Source organism: Microtus oregoni, unplaced genomic scaffold (genome assembly GCF_018167655.1).
Source record: "Microtus oregoni isolate MIOR12 unplaced genomic scaffold, Mior012 000026F_ref0000081, whole genome shotgun sequence".
Lineage (NCBI taxonomy): Eukaryota > Metazoa > Chordata > Mammalia > Rodentia > Cricetidae > Microtus > Microtus oregoni.
Genome location: NW_024543085.1, coordinates 34,708,120 through 34,728,044, shown reverse-complemented (window position 1 = coordinate 34,728,044; position 19,925 = coordinate 34,708,120). Strand labels below are relative to the sequence as shown.

Genomic DNA, 19,925 nt, shown 5'->3' with positions numbered 1-19,925 from the left:
CACTCGGGAGGCAGAGGCAGGTGGATCTCTGTGAGTTCGAGACCAGCCTGGTCTACAAGAGCTAGTTCCAGGACAGGCTCCAAAACCACAGAGAAACCCTGTCTAGAAAAAAACCAAAAAAAAAAAAAAAAAAAAAGTACTGGCTTTTCTCCTTCCTTCCTTCCTTCCTTCTTTCCTTTATTTTTGTTTCTCAAGACAAAGTTTCTCTGTGGCTTTGGTTCCTGTCCTGGAACTTGCTTTATAGACCAGGCTGGCCTCGAACTCACAGAGATCCGCCTGCCTCTGCCTCCAGAGTGCTGGGATTAAAGGCGTGTGCCACCAGTCTGGCAACTCTGGTTTTTCATTACAGGCCTTCCCCCACCTGTTTCCAAATCTAGACTGTTCCGATATCTCTCTCCATATTCCCACTCTCTCCTTGCCATCACTGCTGTCTTTGTACAGCAGAGAAGAAAACTCCACTATAAAACATTTGGGGTGTTGGGGAGACAGAACCAGGATGGGGAATGTCCATCCTAAACCTCTTCCCCCAGGTCCTGAAGTTCTCATTTCTCAAGGAGTCCTTAAGGACATCGGCATCCCCTTGTCCTCAGAGTCTGTGCTGCCCATCCAGGCCAGGAGTAAGGCTCTGCCTGCAGTTCTGGCTGGAAACACTGGCGTCTGTGTACCCTGGCTTCTGTTCTGGCTTCCCACACGCATTTAGCAAGTACAACGGGTGTTCTCGTTGGGGCCCTGGGCCACAAAAATTGGGCTGGAATCCTGGGAAAGACCTTGCTGGGCACTCTCCCCATACAGGTGCAGGCTGTTGCGGGCAATTAACTCTTTGGCCATGAGGATGAAGACTTCGTCTATGTTCCTGGACTCCTTAGCGGACGTCTCCAAGACAGCCAGGAGGCCGTACTTCTCAGCCAGTGTGCAGGCGTCCTCGAACAGGACATGCCGCTTCTCCCACAGGTCCGATTTGTTTCCTACAGAGGAGGTGTGGAAAGATAACTAAGAACACAACCTGTCTATTGAAAATGAACTTTTTCCCTCCCTCCTTTCCTTTCTTCCCTTCTTTCTTGTTTGTTTGCTTATTTGTTTGTTTTTCAAGACCAGGTGTCCCAGAACTCACATTGTAGACCAGGCTGACCTCAAACTCACAGAGTTCCACCTGCCTCTGCCCCCCGAGGCTGGCATTAAAGGTGTGCACCACCACCACTTGGCCTGTCTTTTTTTTTTTTTTAAAGACTTATTTATTATGTATACAGGGTTCTTCCTGCTTGTATGCCTTCAGGCCAGAAGAGGGCACCAGATGGTTGTGAGCCACCATGTGGTTTGCTGGAACTTGAACTCAGGACCTCTGGAAGAGCAGCCAGTGCTCTTAACCACTGAGCCATCTCTCCAGCCCCGTCCAGCCCTATTTTTTTTAAATTAAAAAAAAAAAATTTCATTTATATGCTGGGCAGTGGTGGCACATGCCTTTAATCCCAGCACTTAGGGAGGCAGACAGACCTCTGTGAATTCAAGTCCAGCCTGGTCTACAGAGTGAGTTCCAGGGTAGCCAAAGTTACACAGAGAAACCCTGTCTTGAAAACCAAAACAAAACAAAAGAAAAAAAGTACATTTCTGTCTTGTGTTGGGAGTGTGGGACACTCACATGCCCCAGTATGTATGTGGAGGTCAGAAGACAACTTTCAAGAGTTGTTTCTCTTGGGGAATTGAACTTGGGTCTTAAGGCTTGGTGGCAAGTGCCTTTTTCACTTAGCCATCTTGCCCACCCCTTCTGCGTTCTTTGTTACAGGTCCTCATGTAGCCCAGGCTAGCCTGAACCTGGCAGCATAGTTACAGTCCAGAGATGGTGGCCCAGGCCTTGCTGAGGCTCTTTTTTTAAAAAAACATTTATTTATTTATTATGTATACAATATTCTGTTTGTGTGTATGCCTGCAAGCCAGAAGAGGGCACCAGATCTCATTACAGATGGTTGTGAGCCACCATGTGGTTGCTGGGAATTGAACTCAAGACCTTTGAAAGAGTAGGCAATGCTCTTACCCTCTGAGCCATCTCTCCAGCCCCTGAGGCTCTTATAGAGCACCAAATGTACCAGAATCTGGCAAATTCTGAACTCCTAAATTTTTTCCCTAGCATTCATGCCCAGCCCCTTCCTTTGATTGACAGCTTAAAAAGAAGAAAAATTCCAGCCGGGCGGTGGTGGTGCACACCTTTGCCTTTAATCCCAGCACTCGGGAGGCAGAGGCAGGTGGATCTCTGTGAGTTGGAGGCCAGCCTGGACTAAAAGAGCTAGTTCCATGACAGGCTCCAAAGCTACAGAGAAACCCTGTCTCAGAAAAAAAAACAAAACAAAAAAAACAAAAAACAAAAAAACTAAGAACCTTATAAGGCAGACATCAGTGTAACCTACCACAAGAAGAAGTTGCCTCCTCAAACGCTTTCACTTTTTTCTTTTTTTTTTTTTGAGATAAGGTCTCTGTGGACTTTGAACTCACTGACTCAGATAGCCAGTCTGGCCAATGAATTTCATGGTTCTCCCTGTTTCTGTTTCCCAGCACTGGGACCACAGATTTGGGCGATAGCCCCTGACTTTGACCTGGGAGCTAAGGATCTGAAGTCATGTCCTCAGGATCTTATAGCACGCACTTCACTGACCTAACCGTCTCTCCAGGCCCCCGCACATTCAATTTAATTCATCATCATCCAGAGACCTGGGATTACATGTAATTCCAGTGAACTTTAATGTACTTTTAAAAAAGTTTCACTTAGGAATTTCCACACCCATAAGTGTGGAATTGGCCAGTTGACATTCATTTGAGGGGATTTGGGGCTTTTTTGTTTGTTTATTTCTACACAGGATTTCCCTGTGTAACCCTTGCTGTTCTGGAACACCAGGCAGACCTTGCATTCAGAGACTGCCTGCCTCTGCCTCCTGAGTGTTGGATTAAAGGCGTGCGCTGGTAGATTTGGGGGTCTATTAAACCTCAAGCTCTTTTGTATTTTCTGTGTGATTGACACAACCTAGGTGCCTACAGATCGCTGACAAGTGTTTCATAGAGTTTACTCTGCTCATCCCCATGGTGAGAAGCTCTGGGGTGGGGGTGTGCAAGCTGTACCCTTTTTTTTTTTTTTTTTTTTTTTTTTTTTTAAGCTGTACCCTTTTTTTGTTTGTTTGTTTTGTTTTTGTTTTTTGAGACAGGGTTTCTCTGTAGCTTTGGAGCCTGTCCTGGAACACGCTTTAGACCAGCTGGCCTCGAACTCACAGAGATCCAACTGCCTCTGCCTCCCAAGTGCAAGGGTTAAAGGTGTGTGCCACCACTGCCCAGCCTGTAATCAGTCCGATGTTTATCTCACTTTGTGCTTTATTGTGCACATGGCATTGAGTTAATTATCGCCAGGAAAGTTTTCACCAAATGGTACTGTGCTTAAATATGCCTAAAATAAACTACCTGGGGTCAGACTCCTGAAGTTTGAACCCTCACCAGCCTTTTTGCCTCCTGGGGATCATGATTTTGCTGGCTGTGGTGGCCTCGCTCTCTGAGTTTTAGGATTTTATCCTGCACTACTGAGGAAAGCAAGCTGAGCGTGGGTAGAGGAGGGGCAAGCAAAGTTGACCGCCCTGGAAACGCCCTACCGATCAGCATGATGACCAAGTTAGCGGCGCCGTATTTTTCTATCTCGCGAATCCAGTGAGGGACAGACTCGAACGTGGATCGCCGCGTGAGGTCGTAGGCAATGATGGCGGCGTGGGCACTCCGGTAGTAGCTTTGAGTGATGGTGCGGAAGCGCTCCTGGCCTGCTGTGTCCCATACCTGCATCTGCAGGGCGGAAGAGATAACAGGAGGGTTAGCAACATGGACAGTCCTTCATTTAAGTCACCTTACAAATAGTTTCCTGTGGGCTGGCAAGATGGCTCAGTGGGTAAAGGTGCTGCCGCCAAGCCTGAGGACCTGAGTTCAGTCTCTGGGACCCACGTGGTGGAGGGAAAGGGCCAACTCTGGCAGGTTCTCCTCCACTTTCACATACACACAGTGGCAGGCGTGCCCACATAGGCACACACAGCAAATGAATAAAATACATTTTGAAAGAACGAATAAATTCCCACGTATTCAATGTATTCAGATTCAGTAGGGCCGGGAGGGGTCAAAATGTGCTGTCTGGTTTAGGGTCACCCTGAGGGGCTCTCCCACTGATGGGAGGATTACTTATTCCTGGGTCTTTTCTTTTGACTTTTGACCTCAGACATCCCTTGGCCTAGATTTTTGGGTTCATATTTTGAGTTCACGCATTGGGAGGAATCCTGGCAAAGGGGATGGTATAGGCTGAACTGCACTGGTTTTGAAGGACCACTCAGACTTTTCGCATCCAGTAGCATCCTTATCACAGTACTCCAGAATATCATCCCAAGCATGGACCACATCAGCGCCAACGTATACACCTTTCAATAGTGTCTATGTTTTTTTTTTAAATATTTATTTATTTATCATGTATACAATATTCTGTCTGTGTGTATGCCTGCAGGCCAGCAGAGAGCACCAGACCCCATTACAGATGGTTGTGAGCCACCATGGAGTTTCTGGGAATTGAACTCAGGACCTTTGGAAGAGCAGGCAATGCTCTTAACCTCTGAGCCATCTCTCCAGCCCAGTGTGTATGTTTTTAAAATCATTGTGTGTGTGTGTGTGTGTGCATGCGCCTGCGTGTGTGGGTGCCTGCAAGCATCACAGTCAGCAGGGAAATGACCCAGGTGAGGTACGAATGACTTAGTCAGCCAGTGCAGGGACAAATTTCTAGAGTCTGTCACTAGGTTGTTTATTTTAGCCATGTTTAAGCACAGCACAATTTTGGAAAAATGTTTTCTGATGTCAATTAACTGAGTCCTTTGTGTATAACAAAGCTTAAGACATGATTACATGAGACTTTCCAAAGTACAAATGGCTTCTTACATAAAGATGGGCTCCGTTGAACAGTGTTCACGATTTAAGGTCTAGGGAGAATGACTGAGACGGACATAATGCCTGTGGGAGCTAGGAGTGGCCTGGCCTAAGACATCAGAGAATTTGCCAGGTGGCGGTGGTGGCACACACCTTTAATTCCAGCACTTGGGGAACAGAGGCAGGCAAATCTCCTGGTCTGAGGCCAGCCTGGTCTACAGAGTGAGTTCTAGGACAGCAAAGGACTAACTACAAAGAGGAGCCCCATCTTTTAAGTCGCTTAGGCTGTTGTATAAAGTACAAGTGATGTCACTCATAAAGGATGGCTTTAATTAACTTAGAAGTGATGCTCAAGACTTAGGGGGAAGTTCTGGGATAAACAAAATATGAATTCTGGGGAATATGGGTGAAGCTGGCTCTACAGAGAGCAAAGTCTCGCCAGTTTGCAAACGGTAAACGTCTCTTTCCCTCAAGAGATAAGCCTACAAGCTGAACTTTTCCTGCTCTACAGTGCTTATCTGTGTGCACGAGGACATGTTGCCCTCTACACGTGTGTAGGTCAGAGCAGAGTCTCTCCTACCAAGTAGGGCCCAGGGAAGGAAATCAGGTCGTCAGACTTGGGGGTAAGCTGTCATGCTGGCTCTGACTGTATTCTTAAAAAATTTATGAAGCAAGTTTTGTCTGGTTTGTGGCCACTTTTTATATTTGTTCATTGGCCTTTTGTCTGTTTATTTTTGAGACAGGGTTGGCTGGCTGACCTTGAACTCACAGAGATCCAATTGCTTCTGCCTCCCATGTACGAGGATTAAAAGCATGCACTACCTAATTTAGTTCCTTTTTTTTATTTTATTAAAGATTTCTTTACTTACTATGTATACAGTGTTCTGCCTGCACACCAGAAGAGGGCGCCAGATCTCATTACAGATGGCTGTGAGCCACCATGTGGTTGCTGGGAATTGAACTCAGGACCTCTGGAAGAACAGCTCTTAACCTCTGAGCCATCTCTCCAGTCCCCAACTCTGTTTATTATTGAGGGTCCTTACTATCTATGTAGCTCAGCCTGACTTGGTACTCAAAATGTGGCCCAGGTGGCCTCAGTCATCTTGCCTTTGCCTTATGCTGGGATTATAGGTGTGTGCCATCGCACAGTTGCTGGTGCTTTTCTTAGACATTTATCAAAATTCTTGCTACACCAAAGAAGCTAGTCTTTTCTCATATTGCAAATATTTCCAATTTGTCTTTCCTCTTTTGACTGCTTATCATACTTTTGGTTTGTAGAAATTATGACCTTTAGGTGGCTTCTTAAACCTTATGTTAAGTGTTCACACCTTACTTAAAATGGGGGTTCTGGCTGAAACAATGGAGCTACCCCGGTGTCCCTCTGACCTTCACTTTCTTGCCGTCTATCTCGAGGGAGCGCACGGTGAAGTCCACCCCAATGGTGTTCTGCTGTGACTCGGTGTAGACCCCAGACTTGAAATGCTGAACCACACATGTCTTCCCCACGTTGGAATCGCCAATGAGGATGACCTTGAACAAGTAGTCCACGTTCTCATCTGCTGCTCGCATGGCTCTGGCTGAGCTCCTAGAACAGACCCAGGGAGGAAAGACAGCGTTCAGTTCCTGCACCAGGGATCCAGTAGAAGACAAGCTGGGGTAGCTGTGGCTTTCACAGGACAAACACTGCCATGGGCGAGGGATGCCAATGCCTGGTCAGGTGTAGGGAGTTGCCCCACAAGCCTACACCCCGGGTATAAGTGGTCACAGCTTCTGGAAGGCCCTCACACTGATAAGACCATTCTTCGATGGGAAAAGAGTGTAGTCAGCTTTACCAAGTTAGAGGCCTGAGGAAACCCCAGTTCTGAAGATGAGGTACTCAAAGAGCAGGGTAGTGGAGGGAATGCTTACAGGAGGAGCTCCCTGGCTGTCAGTCAGGTGGATGCCGTGCCCGCAGCCACTAGAAGCCTGGCTGCCCATCAACTCATGACAACTGACAAGATTTGCCTGGGAAGCCAGTTTAAGGAAGACTCACAGGTCTGTGAGCACACAGAAGAGGCCAGAGGTAGTGGGTCCCCTGAAACTGGAGTGATAGGCAGTTGGGAGGTTGAAGCGGATGTTGGTGCTTTTAGCCTTGGAACCATTTTGCCAGCACCCACGTGGCCTTTTTACTCTGGGTAGCACTCCATTTTTCTCAAACAGGAAATTAAATTTGGAGGATATTCAAAACTAAAACTTTAGTGAGACTGATATGGCGGGGCGGTGTGTGGGGGCACACAACTCTAATCCCAGTGCTCAGGAAGCAGAGGTGGGGGCACACACCTTTAATCCCGGTGCTCAGGAAGCAGAGGTAGGTAGATCTCTATGTGTTCAAGGCCAGCCTGGTCTACATAGCAAGTTCCAGGATAGCTAAGGTTATATAGTAAAACTTGGGGGTGGGGTTGGGGAGAACTCTATGGGAAATTCTAGTATGGAAAAGAAAATAACTTAAAGGTTTCTAATGTTGGTATTTGCCAAACTTAATGATTATCAGAATTAGCTGGAAGAGATAGTTAAAAATACATATTATTAGAACTTATGTCAGATCTACTACATCTATCCATCTATCCATCTATTCATCTATCTATCTATCTATCTATCTATCTATCTATCATCTATCCATCTATCTACCTACCTACCTATCTCTTTATATAGATACATATACATATATATTTAATTTATGGGGCTGGAGAGGTGACTCAGTAGTTAAGAACATTGGCTGATCTTCCAGAGAACCCAGGTTTGGTTTCTAGCACCCACATGATACCTCACAACCATCTGAGACTCCAGTTTCAGGGAACCCAATGCTGTCTTCTGTCCTCTATGGACACTGCATGCATGCGGAACAGAGACATATATGCAAACAAATCATCCATACACATAAGATAATAACAAATAACATTTAAAAACATTTATTTTTATTTTATGTGTTTATATAAAAAAAAAAAAAAGAAAGAAAGCCAGACACGGTGACATGTGCTTGTGAGCCTGTCTCTGAGGAGGTGGATCCAAAGGATCCCTGGGGCTCACTGCTCAGCCAATCTAGTCCACACAGTGAACTCTGGGCAAATGATGGGTCCTGTTTCCAAAACAGGATGGCGCTGAGGATGATACATGAGGTTGCCCTCCGGCTGCAACATGATGTGCACACACATGAACACACACAAAAACTAAAACAACAGGGGGCTGGAGAGATGGCTCAGAGGTTAAGAGCATTGCCTGCTCTTCCAAAGGTCCTGAATTCAATTCCCAGCAACCACATGGTGGCTCACAACCATCTGTAATGGGGTCTGGTGCCCTCTTCTGGCCTGCGGACACACACAGACAGAATATTGTATACATAATAAATAAATAAATATTTTAAAAATATTAAAACAACAGATACGCATGTACCTGTTCCCCGGGTGACTCTGATGAGATCTGAGGACCATTGGTCAATGCATCAATTACCTGGAACTACATTCCCACTTTTAACATCTCTGTTTCAACAGTCACCTGGGCTTAAATATCTTCAATCTCTAGGAACTGAACCGGGGCAGCTCTTCATTCTAGGAGCTGAAACCTAGCTCCCTGGGATTCCTATCTGTCAGTCTCCGGCTCCCCTTGCTCTGTAACATGCTGAGTTCCTAGTTCACATGACAACTCTGCAGACATTTGGAGCAGCAAGCATATGCCCGAAAGGACAGGTACCTAGGCATTTAAATCATCACACATTTGGTGAGGTCTGCTTACCAAATATGTCACGAGACCAAAATACCCAAAATACTTTGTTGATTGAACTTGAGGTTCAGTAAACTGCTCTTATCATAAGACACCCTCATTTCTCCTTGATTTGTTCTCTGGTTTTCTCTGATGCCTTAGGAAAGCTCAATTGAAAATGCATGCAAATGCTAGTGTCTATTTTGTCAGACAAATAAAAACACACAAATATCTAGTCTATGCTTTGGTAGAAACCAAAGGTTTTATAGAGGCAAGGAATGGTCTAGGAACTCTAGGTGCCCCTGAGATCACATAGGAGGAACGATCCTCTAGAGAAGAGATACAATCAAATCACTTTTTTTACTCTCCTGCGTCTTTTCAACTGAAGAAAACCATTCTACTTCCGGCATCTTACCACTGTAACTTGAGCTGAAACATTGTTCCCAAGTCCCGATTCTCTTCCTCCCCATCAAAGAGCCCCTGGGATTCCACAAAATCCCCCTACAAACCTTGCAAGGAGAAACCGGCGGCTCCTTCCAGACACCATTCCACATCCCTGCAACCTTCCCCTGCGTCCACCTGTTGTTTACCTGTCCCCTCTCTCACCTTGCTGGCTGGCGAGCAGGTTGTGTTTGCTTTTTCTCCTCGTTACCTTTGCAGCCCTCAGTGCCCTTCTTCCTCCTACCTTGCCGCGCGCGGTGGAAACTGTAGTTCCGGCCCCTGGCGTCAGGTTTGGTGGCTGGAGAAAGCGAAAGGGAAACAAGGGCAATCCCTCCCACCTGCAAGGAACCCGAAGCTCTCTGGCTGAGATGCTGGCTAGTGCACACAGCTAGCTTCCCTGCCAGAATTCATCAGACCAGGAGAAAACCCAGAGAAACTGCCTTCCCCGCAACTGACACCTGTTAAGCTTCCCTGTTCCTTTTTTGCTCTGCATCCTTCATCCTCCATCCTGCCCGATACACTTGCTTGTTTGGCTGGGCAGGGAGGCTGATAACCGAGATGACATCGAGTTAAAGGAGGATATTGATCTGGGTCTCGAGAAGTCACTGGAAGAAAGCAGGTGCTTGTGCAACAAGGGTCCATAAGATGTCTCATGTCTCAGTCGGTAAGGGTACCTGCTGACAAGCTTGAAGACCTGAGTTCTACCCCCAGGGCAAGTTGTTCTCTGAACACGCGTACGTGCGTGTGAAAGACCCCAGTGCTGGGCAGTCTTTCAGGCTGAGGAGACCCTCCCAAGGAGCAGCGAGTCACTCTTCGGATGCAAATAGCAAGAGGCTTTATTTAATACACAGGTACCTGGGGCGGCTTAGTCTCTCGGAAGACAAGCGCGCCTGCAGACTGGGGGAAGGTCTTTTTATAGGAAAGAGGGCAGCAGAAGCAGATTACAGAAGCAAATGCATCGTTAGTGGTCAGTTGGAATGGGGCCAGGGGCACAGGGGGTTTTTCCTTTCCCAGCACAGATGTATGGGAACAGACATCCTGTTAATTGATGTCCTGTCCTAATCTATGGATATAAAGATCCTGTTTTGCAGCCAGGGACCCTGACCTTACTCTGCACTTATAGTCGTACGTCAAAAGCTTTGTGAAATGACGTTACAGCAGATAAGCTGGGATCTTTCATAGGGGGAGTTGTCTCTTCTGTGAATTACTGATATTCTAAATTGGGCACGTATACTGACTATAGGCATCCTGTTTCCCTAAGCAACCGGGATGTTCTCATTAGAGCAGGCCAGCTGCGGGTTCCTTATCGCTTGGGGCCAGATGGCTGACCGGCTGACCGCGGATATCTTGCCTGGCTTCTCCACCCTTGCTTTCAAGTCGAACTTCCCTGCTCTAATTACTTGCGTTGCTCCAAAGTTTAAGCCTTGCAAAATGGCATTACTGCTGCTTAGTGAGTGGGGGTCTTTCATTCCCCCCTTTTTTTTTTTTTTTTGGATTTAATCATAAATTTATGTGTTCAAAGACCTCTACGTCATTCTGCTTTAATATCTGATATTGCTGGGAGAGTACCATGGTTTGGATAACTGAAAGTCTGTCTTTTATAAATTGCACCAGGCGATTTAAAATGTAAGGGCCGATTGTAAAGATAAGAAGTAAAATAAGTAGGGGCCCAGCTATAATGGAAATTAAGGCTTTTAACCATGGTGATTTATTAAACCATCCTTTAAAATATCCTTGTTGAGAAGATAGTAGAACATCTCTAGGGTTTGCAGAATAGCTCTTAGCAAAACTATCTGAATGAGGCTTGAAAGTAACTACATGGTAGACATTGTGAACCACTGTAGACCCGAGAATAGCACCCAACATTGTGCTGGCAATAATAGTCTATTGACTACAAAGAGCTTAACTCAGCCCTAAGAAACACATGGATGCCTTCTCCTAAGAGGCAAGTTTAGTATTATGAAGACAAATCTCTTTTGCTGTAGACACCGGGAGTGTTGTTCCTCAGCTCCAGAGAATGTGCCGGAGAAGTCAGTTTCGGTCCAGCTGGCACCACATGGCATTTACGAGTTTCCATTGCATCCCGTAGCATCAGCTTTATCCAAATGTACAGGGTTGTGTCCATTGTGAGAACTTTAACAAACAATGAGAGAAAATGCAATACAGGATGACAAATGTTTAAGACAAAACAGAAAGCCCTAAAGCCAGAGGACAGCCAATGAGGACATAAATATCTTTTTGAGACTGACCTTACCCAGGCTTCACATTTGTAAGTACAGCATCAAAAAGTTTTAACATCCCATTGATATCTATTTTATTATATATTAAATTACATCTGTTTACCTTTTGAAAGTCATATCATTTTATAACCCCATAGATTAAAACAAGATTTTCCTGTAGAAAAACAAAACCTGTCAAGAGGTAAGGAGGCTTTAGGTGTGTTTGCTTCTCTCTGCAGTTATCTGCACAAAACGGTCTGATCTGGAAAAGTCTCAAACTGTACTAAATAATTCCTGTCAATAGGTCCCAGACACACAAAGGAGGAACAGAACAGAATTGTCTTTTGCTTCTGCTGTCTGATATTATGCTTTAAAAGACATTAAAAATGAGCAGAGCCCTGTGGGTTTCTGACTTTAGGAAAGAAGAGCCTTAAAGGTGATGTAAGCCCATCTTACAGCAGATGTGCCTGCCCTGTGCAAGCCTTGAGCTCAGGATTCCATCATCAAGGTCAACCATTGTCAGCAGATACATGAGCAGCAGCTAACTAGCCAGGCAACAGAGCTAGTGGCAACGATGCCGGGGTGTTTTGAACCCAGAACAGGACAGGAGGGAGGGAGATCTGTCCAGTCATTTTTGCTGGTCTCCAGGGCCAATTATATCAATTTGTTTTTTTAGAATCTTACTTATCCTATCTATCTGACCTGAGCTTTGAGGTTGGTAAGCTTAAGTTCCAATTGATCCCCAATGTCTTGGCCACACCCTAACTTGCCTGGGCAACAAAGGCAGGCCTATTATGGGACATGATTATCTTGGCCATCCCAAACCTTAGGATGATTTTTTTTTTTTTTTGATCTTCTTAGCCATTACATTGGGTGTCTCAATCTTGGTCAATGTATGATGGCTATCTTCTTTGGCAAATGCGTGGCCTCCTGGAGGCTCAAAATTTCCGCAGATGTCAACAGTCCTTTTTGTCTGTATATTGCTTTATATATATATATATATAGGTGAGGGCAAAAGCATACCTGCTGTTAGTATAGACGTTCCCTCTGCCATCTGTAGAGCTTGTATCAAAGCCACAAGTTCAGCGTTCTGGTCGGGCCACCATCCCTGAAGGGAGGCTACTGGCCCAGATCATTTGCTTCCTGTCCACCAATGTTGCCCCCGCCTTCCGCTTACCTTCGGTCTTCTGTACCTGCTTAGCTCGGACCGCCAGCCTTGTACCCCTGGCAAGCTTCACCCTCATTTTCGGCTCTGCCTGGCACAGCTTAGCCTGCCATTTTGCCATTCGCCTGTCCTTTAGGCAGATGCTGGTAGGATCCATAGTCCATCGACGTCAGCCCAGCACAGGAGCAGTAGTCTGGCACAGGAGGGCACCTGTGGTAGCATGGTGACTGCTGTATCGCAGTCTGACATGGGTGAGGGGAGCAAGACTGTAGAGTGAGCAGTCAGGGCTCATGCAGGCTTTAGAGCAAGCACAGCATCAAGGCAGTTGCTAGGAGGTGAGGATTTCTTCAGCGGTGAAGGCAGGAGAGGTGGTCGTCCTGGTGAGGAGGGCGTGGTAGAGACAGAGGCAGACAAGCAGCCTGTGTCTCCTGCAGAACTGAAAACAGCAGCGAAAGCAAAAGTCCCTCGTTTGGTCAACAAAAGGCTTTGGTCATACATTCAGAAGTGACCAGGGAGGAACGAGTCATTTATTTATCTTTTTCCCAAATTTATAGTTCGTAAGGTGTCCAGTTTGTATTCTTTACTCAGTTCCAGTGTCCCTCTTTATCTGTCTTTGATCTTCTGTTGCCCAGGCTCCTAATCTGTCTGAGTCCTATCTTTCTTTTGCTTCCCGCCTCTCTCTCTCTCTCTCTCTCTCTCTCTTTTTTTCTCTTTCTCTCTCTCTCTTTCTCTCTCTCTCTCTTTTTCTCTTTCTCTTTTTTTTTCTCTTTCTCTCTCTCTCTTTTTTTTTGTGGCTACTGCTGTCTGCTGACCTTCAGAGGTTGGGTAAAATGCCTGTAAACTTTCATTAATCATTTAAGGAACACAGATTTTAACTGGCCCCTGGAGAACCTCTCTTATCTCGGCCGAATTAGTGGGGTGCCTTGCAGCCCCCGCCTGAGATTTGCCATGAGCCCAGCATTTTGACTGTCAGTTTCTCCCTTTAGAAGAATGAAGATAGATCCATATTTTTCTCTATGCACAAAACTGAAATCCAAACAAATTAAAGACCTTAACATAAAACCAACAATATTGAACCTTTTATAGAAGGAAAAAAGTTTAAAATTTATTTTAGCAAAGGATATAATCAACAGAACGTAATATCAACCTGTAGAATGGGGAGGTATCATGAGACATATAAGGAACTTAGGAACTTAATCCTCATTAGTACAATTACGTCACAGACCAAAACTGTAAATTCTCAACAAATGAACTTGAAGTGACTGAAAGATATTTAAAATTTGTTTAAATACAACATCCTTAATCATCAGGGAAGTGCAAATTAAACAATTTTGAGATTTTATCTTATTCTTGTAAAACTGACCAAGATTAAAAATATCATTTGACAATTTATGCTTACAGCTACTTTGAACATTAGCATGGTGGACTTTCAAAATTAGATAACATATTACCTTAAAAACTTAGCGACATCCTTTATATTATCATTGACAGAATCTGAAAACAACTCAAAATGCACCTTTTTTATATTAATAATAAATGAGAATCTTCGCCATGTTTTTTTTTTTTAATAGCCATAAACATTATAAAGAGTCAAAAGGACCATTTTAACTCAACCTCATCATTTAGTAACACCCCCTTTGCCATTGTAGTGGGGTGAGAGGCTTTAGCAGATCTTTGTCTTGTGGGGCAACTCAGGGCCCCCACCTTATCACAAGCATTGTGAGCAGACAAGTGTTAAATTCACATCTAAACATGGGCTGGCTTAGAAGCTCAGCTGGGCTGTTCATATGGCCCCGGCCCTGTGCCAGGCCTTCTACAGCAATAGTTCTTGAAGACAGTGTAGTCCTGCATCCATCTAAACAGAACTGGGAATTTACTTTTCTTCTAGACACACTGCATAGTAGTTTTTTTTTTTTTTATCACAAGCATATTATTTTAAAGTGACTTAATTTAATTTTCCCAATTTTTAAACCAGAGGCTTTTACCTGGATGCAGCACATGATGACTGGTATAGAGCATCCCCAGAAGACAGATGTTATTAGGGCTGGCAGGCCCTTTTAATGTCAGCTTATTTCATTAGCTACTACTCCTGAATCCACATTTATCATTTATCAACAGCCACAGGGAAATTTACTTGCAATCTCTTGCCCTACTGCCAAAATGGAAAGGTCCAGGTTCTTTAGGGGACCTTTGCTTTTTAATAGGGTATCCGACCCCAGAGAAATAGCCTACTGCAGGTTCCCAGGCTTAGTTCTGTGACCCTGGCGCTAGCACCAGCTATTTCCCCTGGGCAAGGGCCACAGATCTTTAGTACAAGGTTTTACATGGCATTTGCAGATGGGGGGCTGCCATTCAGTCTCTAGCACCTTATTTTCTAAGGAAAACAAGCCTTCTCCACAGGGAACCCCACTGGGGATCCTCCCAGGACCTGGCTTCAGCCTCAGCTCTGTCCACAGTGAGCTCCTAGTTGTATAGCACAAGCTTCCCACATCCCATCTCTATACTCACAGCAATCTAGCAGCTTTTCTCTGAATGGGATTCCAGAGGCCCCAGGAGGCATTCCCTCCAGGGAACTTGTGAGGTCAGGATTGGTCCACTCAGTTCCTCTTAGCCCTCACACTGCCAGTAGCAGCTGGGAAGGCCTTTGCATTGGCTGTAGGGGGAGGGAACACCTTGGACTGTCTAAGGCAGCCCTCCTCCCCCAGTCCTCCCGTGCGGTGCTGGTGGACTTCAGGTCAGCAAGGGAGGACGTCATTTTCAGCACAGGGATTTCAGGGGGGCCACGGCTGCCCCCTTCTCTGGCTCGAGCCAGGGTTGCTGCCATGCCCCGCCCTGCGTCCTGCTGAGAGGTTTGCTCAGAGCTGGAGCCAGTTGCCCCGCCTAGGCCTGGCTCCAGGCTGTGCCTCAGGAGATCACAGTCCTGTTCCCTCCCCCCTCGCGACAGCAAGCAGGGCAGTTCAGCAGCAGAGCCTAGAGAAGTAAAGGAAGGGCAGACTGTCTGCATTTCTTTTGGATTTTCCTAGAGTTAGGGTCCAAGAGATGGTTATTTACTGCCCCATGGTACCAGATTTAGACTCGAGTACAAACAGATATACAAAACAAAGAACATATTAAGCACAAAAATACACAGACAATACAGATGCGCTGGCGCGGTTTCGGCATAATGCCGAAAGCAAAATTTCAGACGGAGACTCTGAGGATCCGGATTCCTCGTCTCCCAGAAGAATCACGTACCCTTAGGACTGTGGGGGTGCCCCGAACAATCCTATTCGGTAAGGATTCACAGAGTTACCGATGGGCCAGGCACCACATCCGGCCCCCAGATGCCTCTGAGACGTCTCCCAGGGCTGCGGTCGGGAGTGAGAGCCCGTCGGCTCCTCCGCGGTCCGCCCGATACAGATCTAGTCAGCCAACTAGTACAGAGTCAGTCGCAAGCGCAAACACAGAAACACCGAAGCACAGACATTCACGGAAAACAATCGCTGGCCAGCTTACCTCCCGGTGGTGGGTCGGTGATCCCTGGGCAGGGGTCTCCAGATCTCGGTGGAACCTCCAAATGAAAGACCCCAGTGCTGGGCAGTCTTTCAGGCTGAGGAGACCCTCCCAAGGAGCAGCGAGTCACTCTTCGGATGCAAATAGCAAGAGGCTTTATTTAATACACAGGTACCTGGGGCGGCTTAGTCTCTCGGAAGACAAGCGCGCCTGCAGACTGGGGGAAGGTCTTTTTATAGGAAAGAGGGCAGCAGAAGCAGATTACAGAAGCAAATGCATCGTTAGTGGTCAGTTGGAATGGGGCCAGGGGCACAGGGGGTTTTTCCTTTCCCAGCACAGATGTATGGGAACAGACATCCTGTTAATTGATGTCCTGTCCTAATCTATGGATATAAAGATCCTGTTTTGCAGCCAGGGACCCTGACCTTACTCTGCACTTATAGTCGTACGTCAAAAGCTTTGTGAAATGACGTTACAGCAGATAAGCTGGGATCTTTCATAGGGGGAGTTGTCTCTTCTGTGAATTACTGATATTCTAAATTGGGCACGTATACTGACTATAGGCATCCTGTTTCCCTAAGCAACCGGGATGTTCTCATTAGAGCAGGCCAGCTGCGGGTTCCTTATCGCTTGGGGCCAGATGGCTGACCGGCTGACCGCGGATATCTTGCCTGGCTTCTCCACCCTTGCTTTCAAGTCGAACTTCCCTGCTCTAATTACTTGCGTTGCTCCAAAGTTTAAGCCTTGCAAAATGGCATTACTGCTGCTTAGTGAGTGGGGGTCTTTCACGTGAACACACGCACACGGACAAAATAAGTGAATGTAAAATAAAAAACAAAATAATATAACAAAAATCCCCAAACCAAATAAACGAAAAGCTCACGAATCAAAAGAACTTAGAGCAGTGGGGGATTTACTTGCCTAATAAGTGCAAGGCCCTGGGTTCTGTTCTCAGCACAGAAACAAAATAATAAATGAAATAAAGATGCCTTATTGCTTGTGTGTGTGTGTGAGAGAGAGTCCCAATTAGAAGTTCTTTTTTTTTTTTTTTTTTTTTTTGGAGACAGGGTCAATTAGAAGTTCTACCACACGACAGAGGCTATTTTGTTTTTATTTATTTATTTATTTATTTATTTTTCGGGACAGGGTTTCTCTGTGAGACAGTCCTGGCTGTCCTAGAATTTGCTCTGTAGACCAGGCTGTCCTCCAACTCACAGAGATCCGCCTGCCTCTGCCTCCTGAGTGCTGGGATTAAAGGTGTGCGCCACCACTGGATGGCTCTGGAGAGGCTAAGTTTTAAGTGTGAGAAAACTTAGAATTGATTGGTCCTTGAAGCTGTCAGTAGGAACAAAGATCTGAGATGAATTTCTTTCTGTTTCCACCCAAAGAGTCTACCAGTCCTGGACTCTGTTAATTAAGTGTTTCTCAGAGCCTATCCTAGGAACTGGGTTTTCACGCAGGGAAGATGGGTCTGTGGATAAGCCGCTTGCTGCCCTTCCAGATGACTTGAGTTCAGTTCCCAGCATTCATGTCTTGCAGCCCTGAAATAAGAGACAATTGTCCCTTGTTCAAGAACACTGTATCTCTGAGGCCTTCAAATAACCTTTAAGTTGTGACTCATCTTACCCCGAATTCCACCCACACAGGATTTTTGAAAATATCTCTTTTAAGCAAGGCAACTCAAAGCTTGAGTATGGTTTTTCTCTCTATCTAGAGCGAGTACAAGCAAGACACTGTCTAACGTGCTGCCGGCTGTGGTTTTGAGATCCTCTGTCACACGCATAACCTAACCTGGAAACGAGGTCAAGATCCACCACAAACATGTGGGCTGGGGCGGGAAATACACTGTAATGTCAGTGTCACTGGCGGGAACTGCAAATGTTTTCTTTCTTTCTTTCTTTTGGTGATGATTATGGTCAAAACCAAAAAAAGCCAGTTGGCTCAGACCCAGACCACATTGCATACTGGGAGGGCACCTGAAGGTGGAAATCAAGGGTTAAAATAGCCTGCTGGTTGCCTTTCTACATCACTTCTAGGTTTTCAATTAATTGATTTTTAATTTTTATTTATGTGAATGAGGGAGCCGTGTGTGTGTGTGTGTGTGTGTGACATATTCGGGTCCCTGAGAAGACCAAATTAAGACAAAGGATCTCTTGGAACTAGAGTTATGGCAGGTGGTGAGCTGCCTGATATGGGGCTGGGAACTGAACTTGGGTGCTTTAGACGAACAGCATCTGCCCTTAACCACTGGACCATCTCCAGTATCTCATCTCCCCTTTTACTTCATTTTCAAATCCACAAATGGAAAAGCTGAAATACGTACAATTTGAAAATCCACTTGCTAGGTGTTGCTTTTTGCCCACACCTGTTTAAAACCGAGGCACTTCCGTTATCGGCCTGGACGGATATATTTCTCCCTTACCTGAGTCTCCCTCCCTTTATAAACAAATTGTTTTATTTAACTGTGTAAGGTGTTTTGCTCGCACACATGTTTGTGTACCGTGTGCATGCCTGGTGCTGGAGGAGGTCAGACGAGGATATCAAATACCCATATAGACAGTTATGAGGGGGCTGGAGAGATGGCTCAGAGGTTAAGAGCATTGCCTGCTCTTCCAAAGGTCCTGAGTTCAATTCCCAGCAACCACATGGTGGCTCACAACCATCTGTAATGAGGTCTGGGGCCCTCTTCTGGCCTGCAGGCATACACAGACAGAATATTGTATACTAAATAAATAAATCTTTTTTTTTTTTTTTAAAAAAAAAAAAAGCCCCCATTGGCTCACCTGACAATTATGAGGCACCATGTAGGTGCTGGGGATTGAATCCAGGTCCTCTGGAAGAGCAACCGCTCTCCACCCCCTCTTGTCCCTTTCCTGTGCATCCTGAGCTGTAAAAACATTTTGATGTCTCTGTGTTGGGGTTTGGCTGGCCCTAAGGCTTTCTGCTTTAGCTCCTTGTGTCAGCCTCTCTTCTGCTGGAGGATCTTGGGTCTGTTGCTGCGACTTCAGCTTTCCTAACCAGAAGCCATCGGGCCTTTGGTAAGCCTTGGCTAAAAGGTGGTGTGCAAGTCGAGAGAAACTTGGCCAGCATCACCAATGCCATAGAGTAACTGTGAACTGAATCAGGTCCAGGAGTGCCCCAGAAAGCAACATTTATCACGTGACCACTGGAGCTGGCTCCCGCAGAGCTTTGCAGCTGGTTTGATTCAAGGGTTAGCACCTGGGCCTGGATCTGCCTTTTGTGTCCACTACCTTCTGTTTGAAGTATGTAAATCTTATCTGTGTGTTTCCTAAAGGGTTCAAAGCCTATGCAAAACTTGGTTGCTGGGAGGACTCAGAAAACCGAGGTGTCCTGTGACTGGGAATTGCTTTGGCATTTGTCTCTTTGGGGAGCTTCAGATATGAGGTTTTGGTGTGTGAAAACTGACTTGCTAAGGTGTAAATTGTCTAACAATAAAATGCTATTTGCAAAGCTACAGTCAAGCCGTTCACCAGAAGCTCAAAGGCTACAAATCATCCTAAAGTGACCCTGTTTCTTCCACAGACCCGTGTGAACCCAACACCTGACACAACATCCCTATGGTGGTGTTTCTTGAACATGCTTAGATGTGTGTTTTGTGTTTATCATGATTTTTGGATTCCTGTTCTGAGTGTTCAAAGTATAACGAAGCGTTCTTATTACCTGGTCTTGGACATCCTGCAAAAGGCGATTTGGTGGCGGCAGTGGCGTCTTCCTCTGCCTCTTTCTATTTTTGTGTATGTGTTTATCTTTGTAAGTGTATGCCACGCCTGTCGTCTGTGCAGTGCCGTGGAAACCAGAAGAGGATGTCGAGTCCTTTGGACTTGTAGTGGTTGTGAGTCACCATGTGGGTGCTGACCTGTTTCCTGGAAGAGCAGTCAGTGAGCCATCTCTCCAGCCCCATTAAAAAAAAAAAAATGAACTGAGTTATT

The 19,925-nt window shown here is 45.8% G+C and overlaps 1 protein-coding gene across 2 annotated transcripts; it reads right to left on the bottom strand.

The window, feature by feature from the left end:
- Positions 1-635: 635 nt before the first annotated feature.
- LOC121463460 (ras-related protein Rab-19) lies at positions 636-9,376 on the bottom strand. Of its 2 annotated transcripts, none has more exons than XM_041675698.1 (4): positions 9,265-9,376; positions 6,310-6,508; positions 3,624-3,807; positions 636-965 (listed from the first exon to the last, which is right to left on the bottom strand). In XM_041675698.1, the coding sequence occupies exons 2-4, from the start codon at positions 6,490-6,492 to the stop codon at positions 697-699; spliced, it is 636 nt and encodes a 211-aa protein (XP_041531632.1). In that variant the 5' UTR covers positions 6,493-6,508; positions 9,265-9,376; the 3' UTR covers positions 636-696. The 2 variants fall into 2 exon arrangements, with proteins under 2 accessions (XP_041531632.1, XP_041531631.1); XM_041675697.1 differs by having other exon boundaries at positions 9,168-9,293.
- Between the last annotated feature and the right edge of the window lie 10,549 nt (positions 9,377-19,925).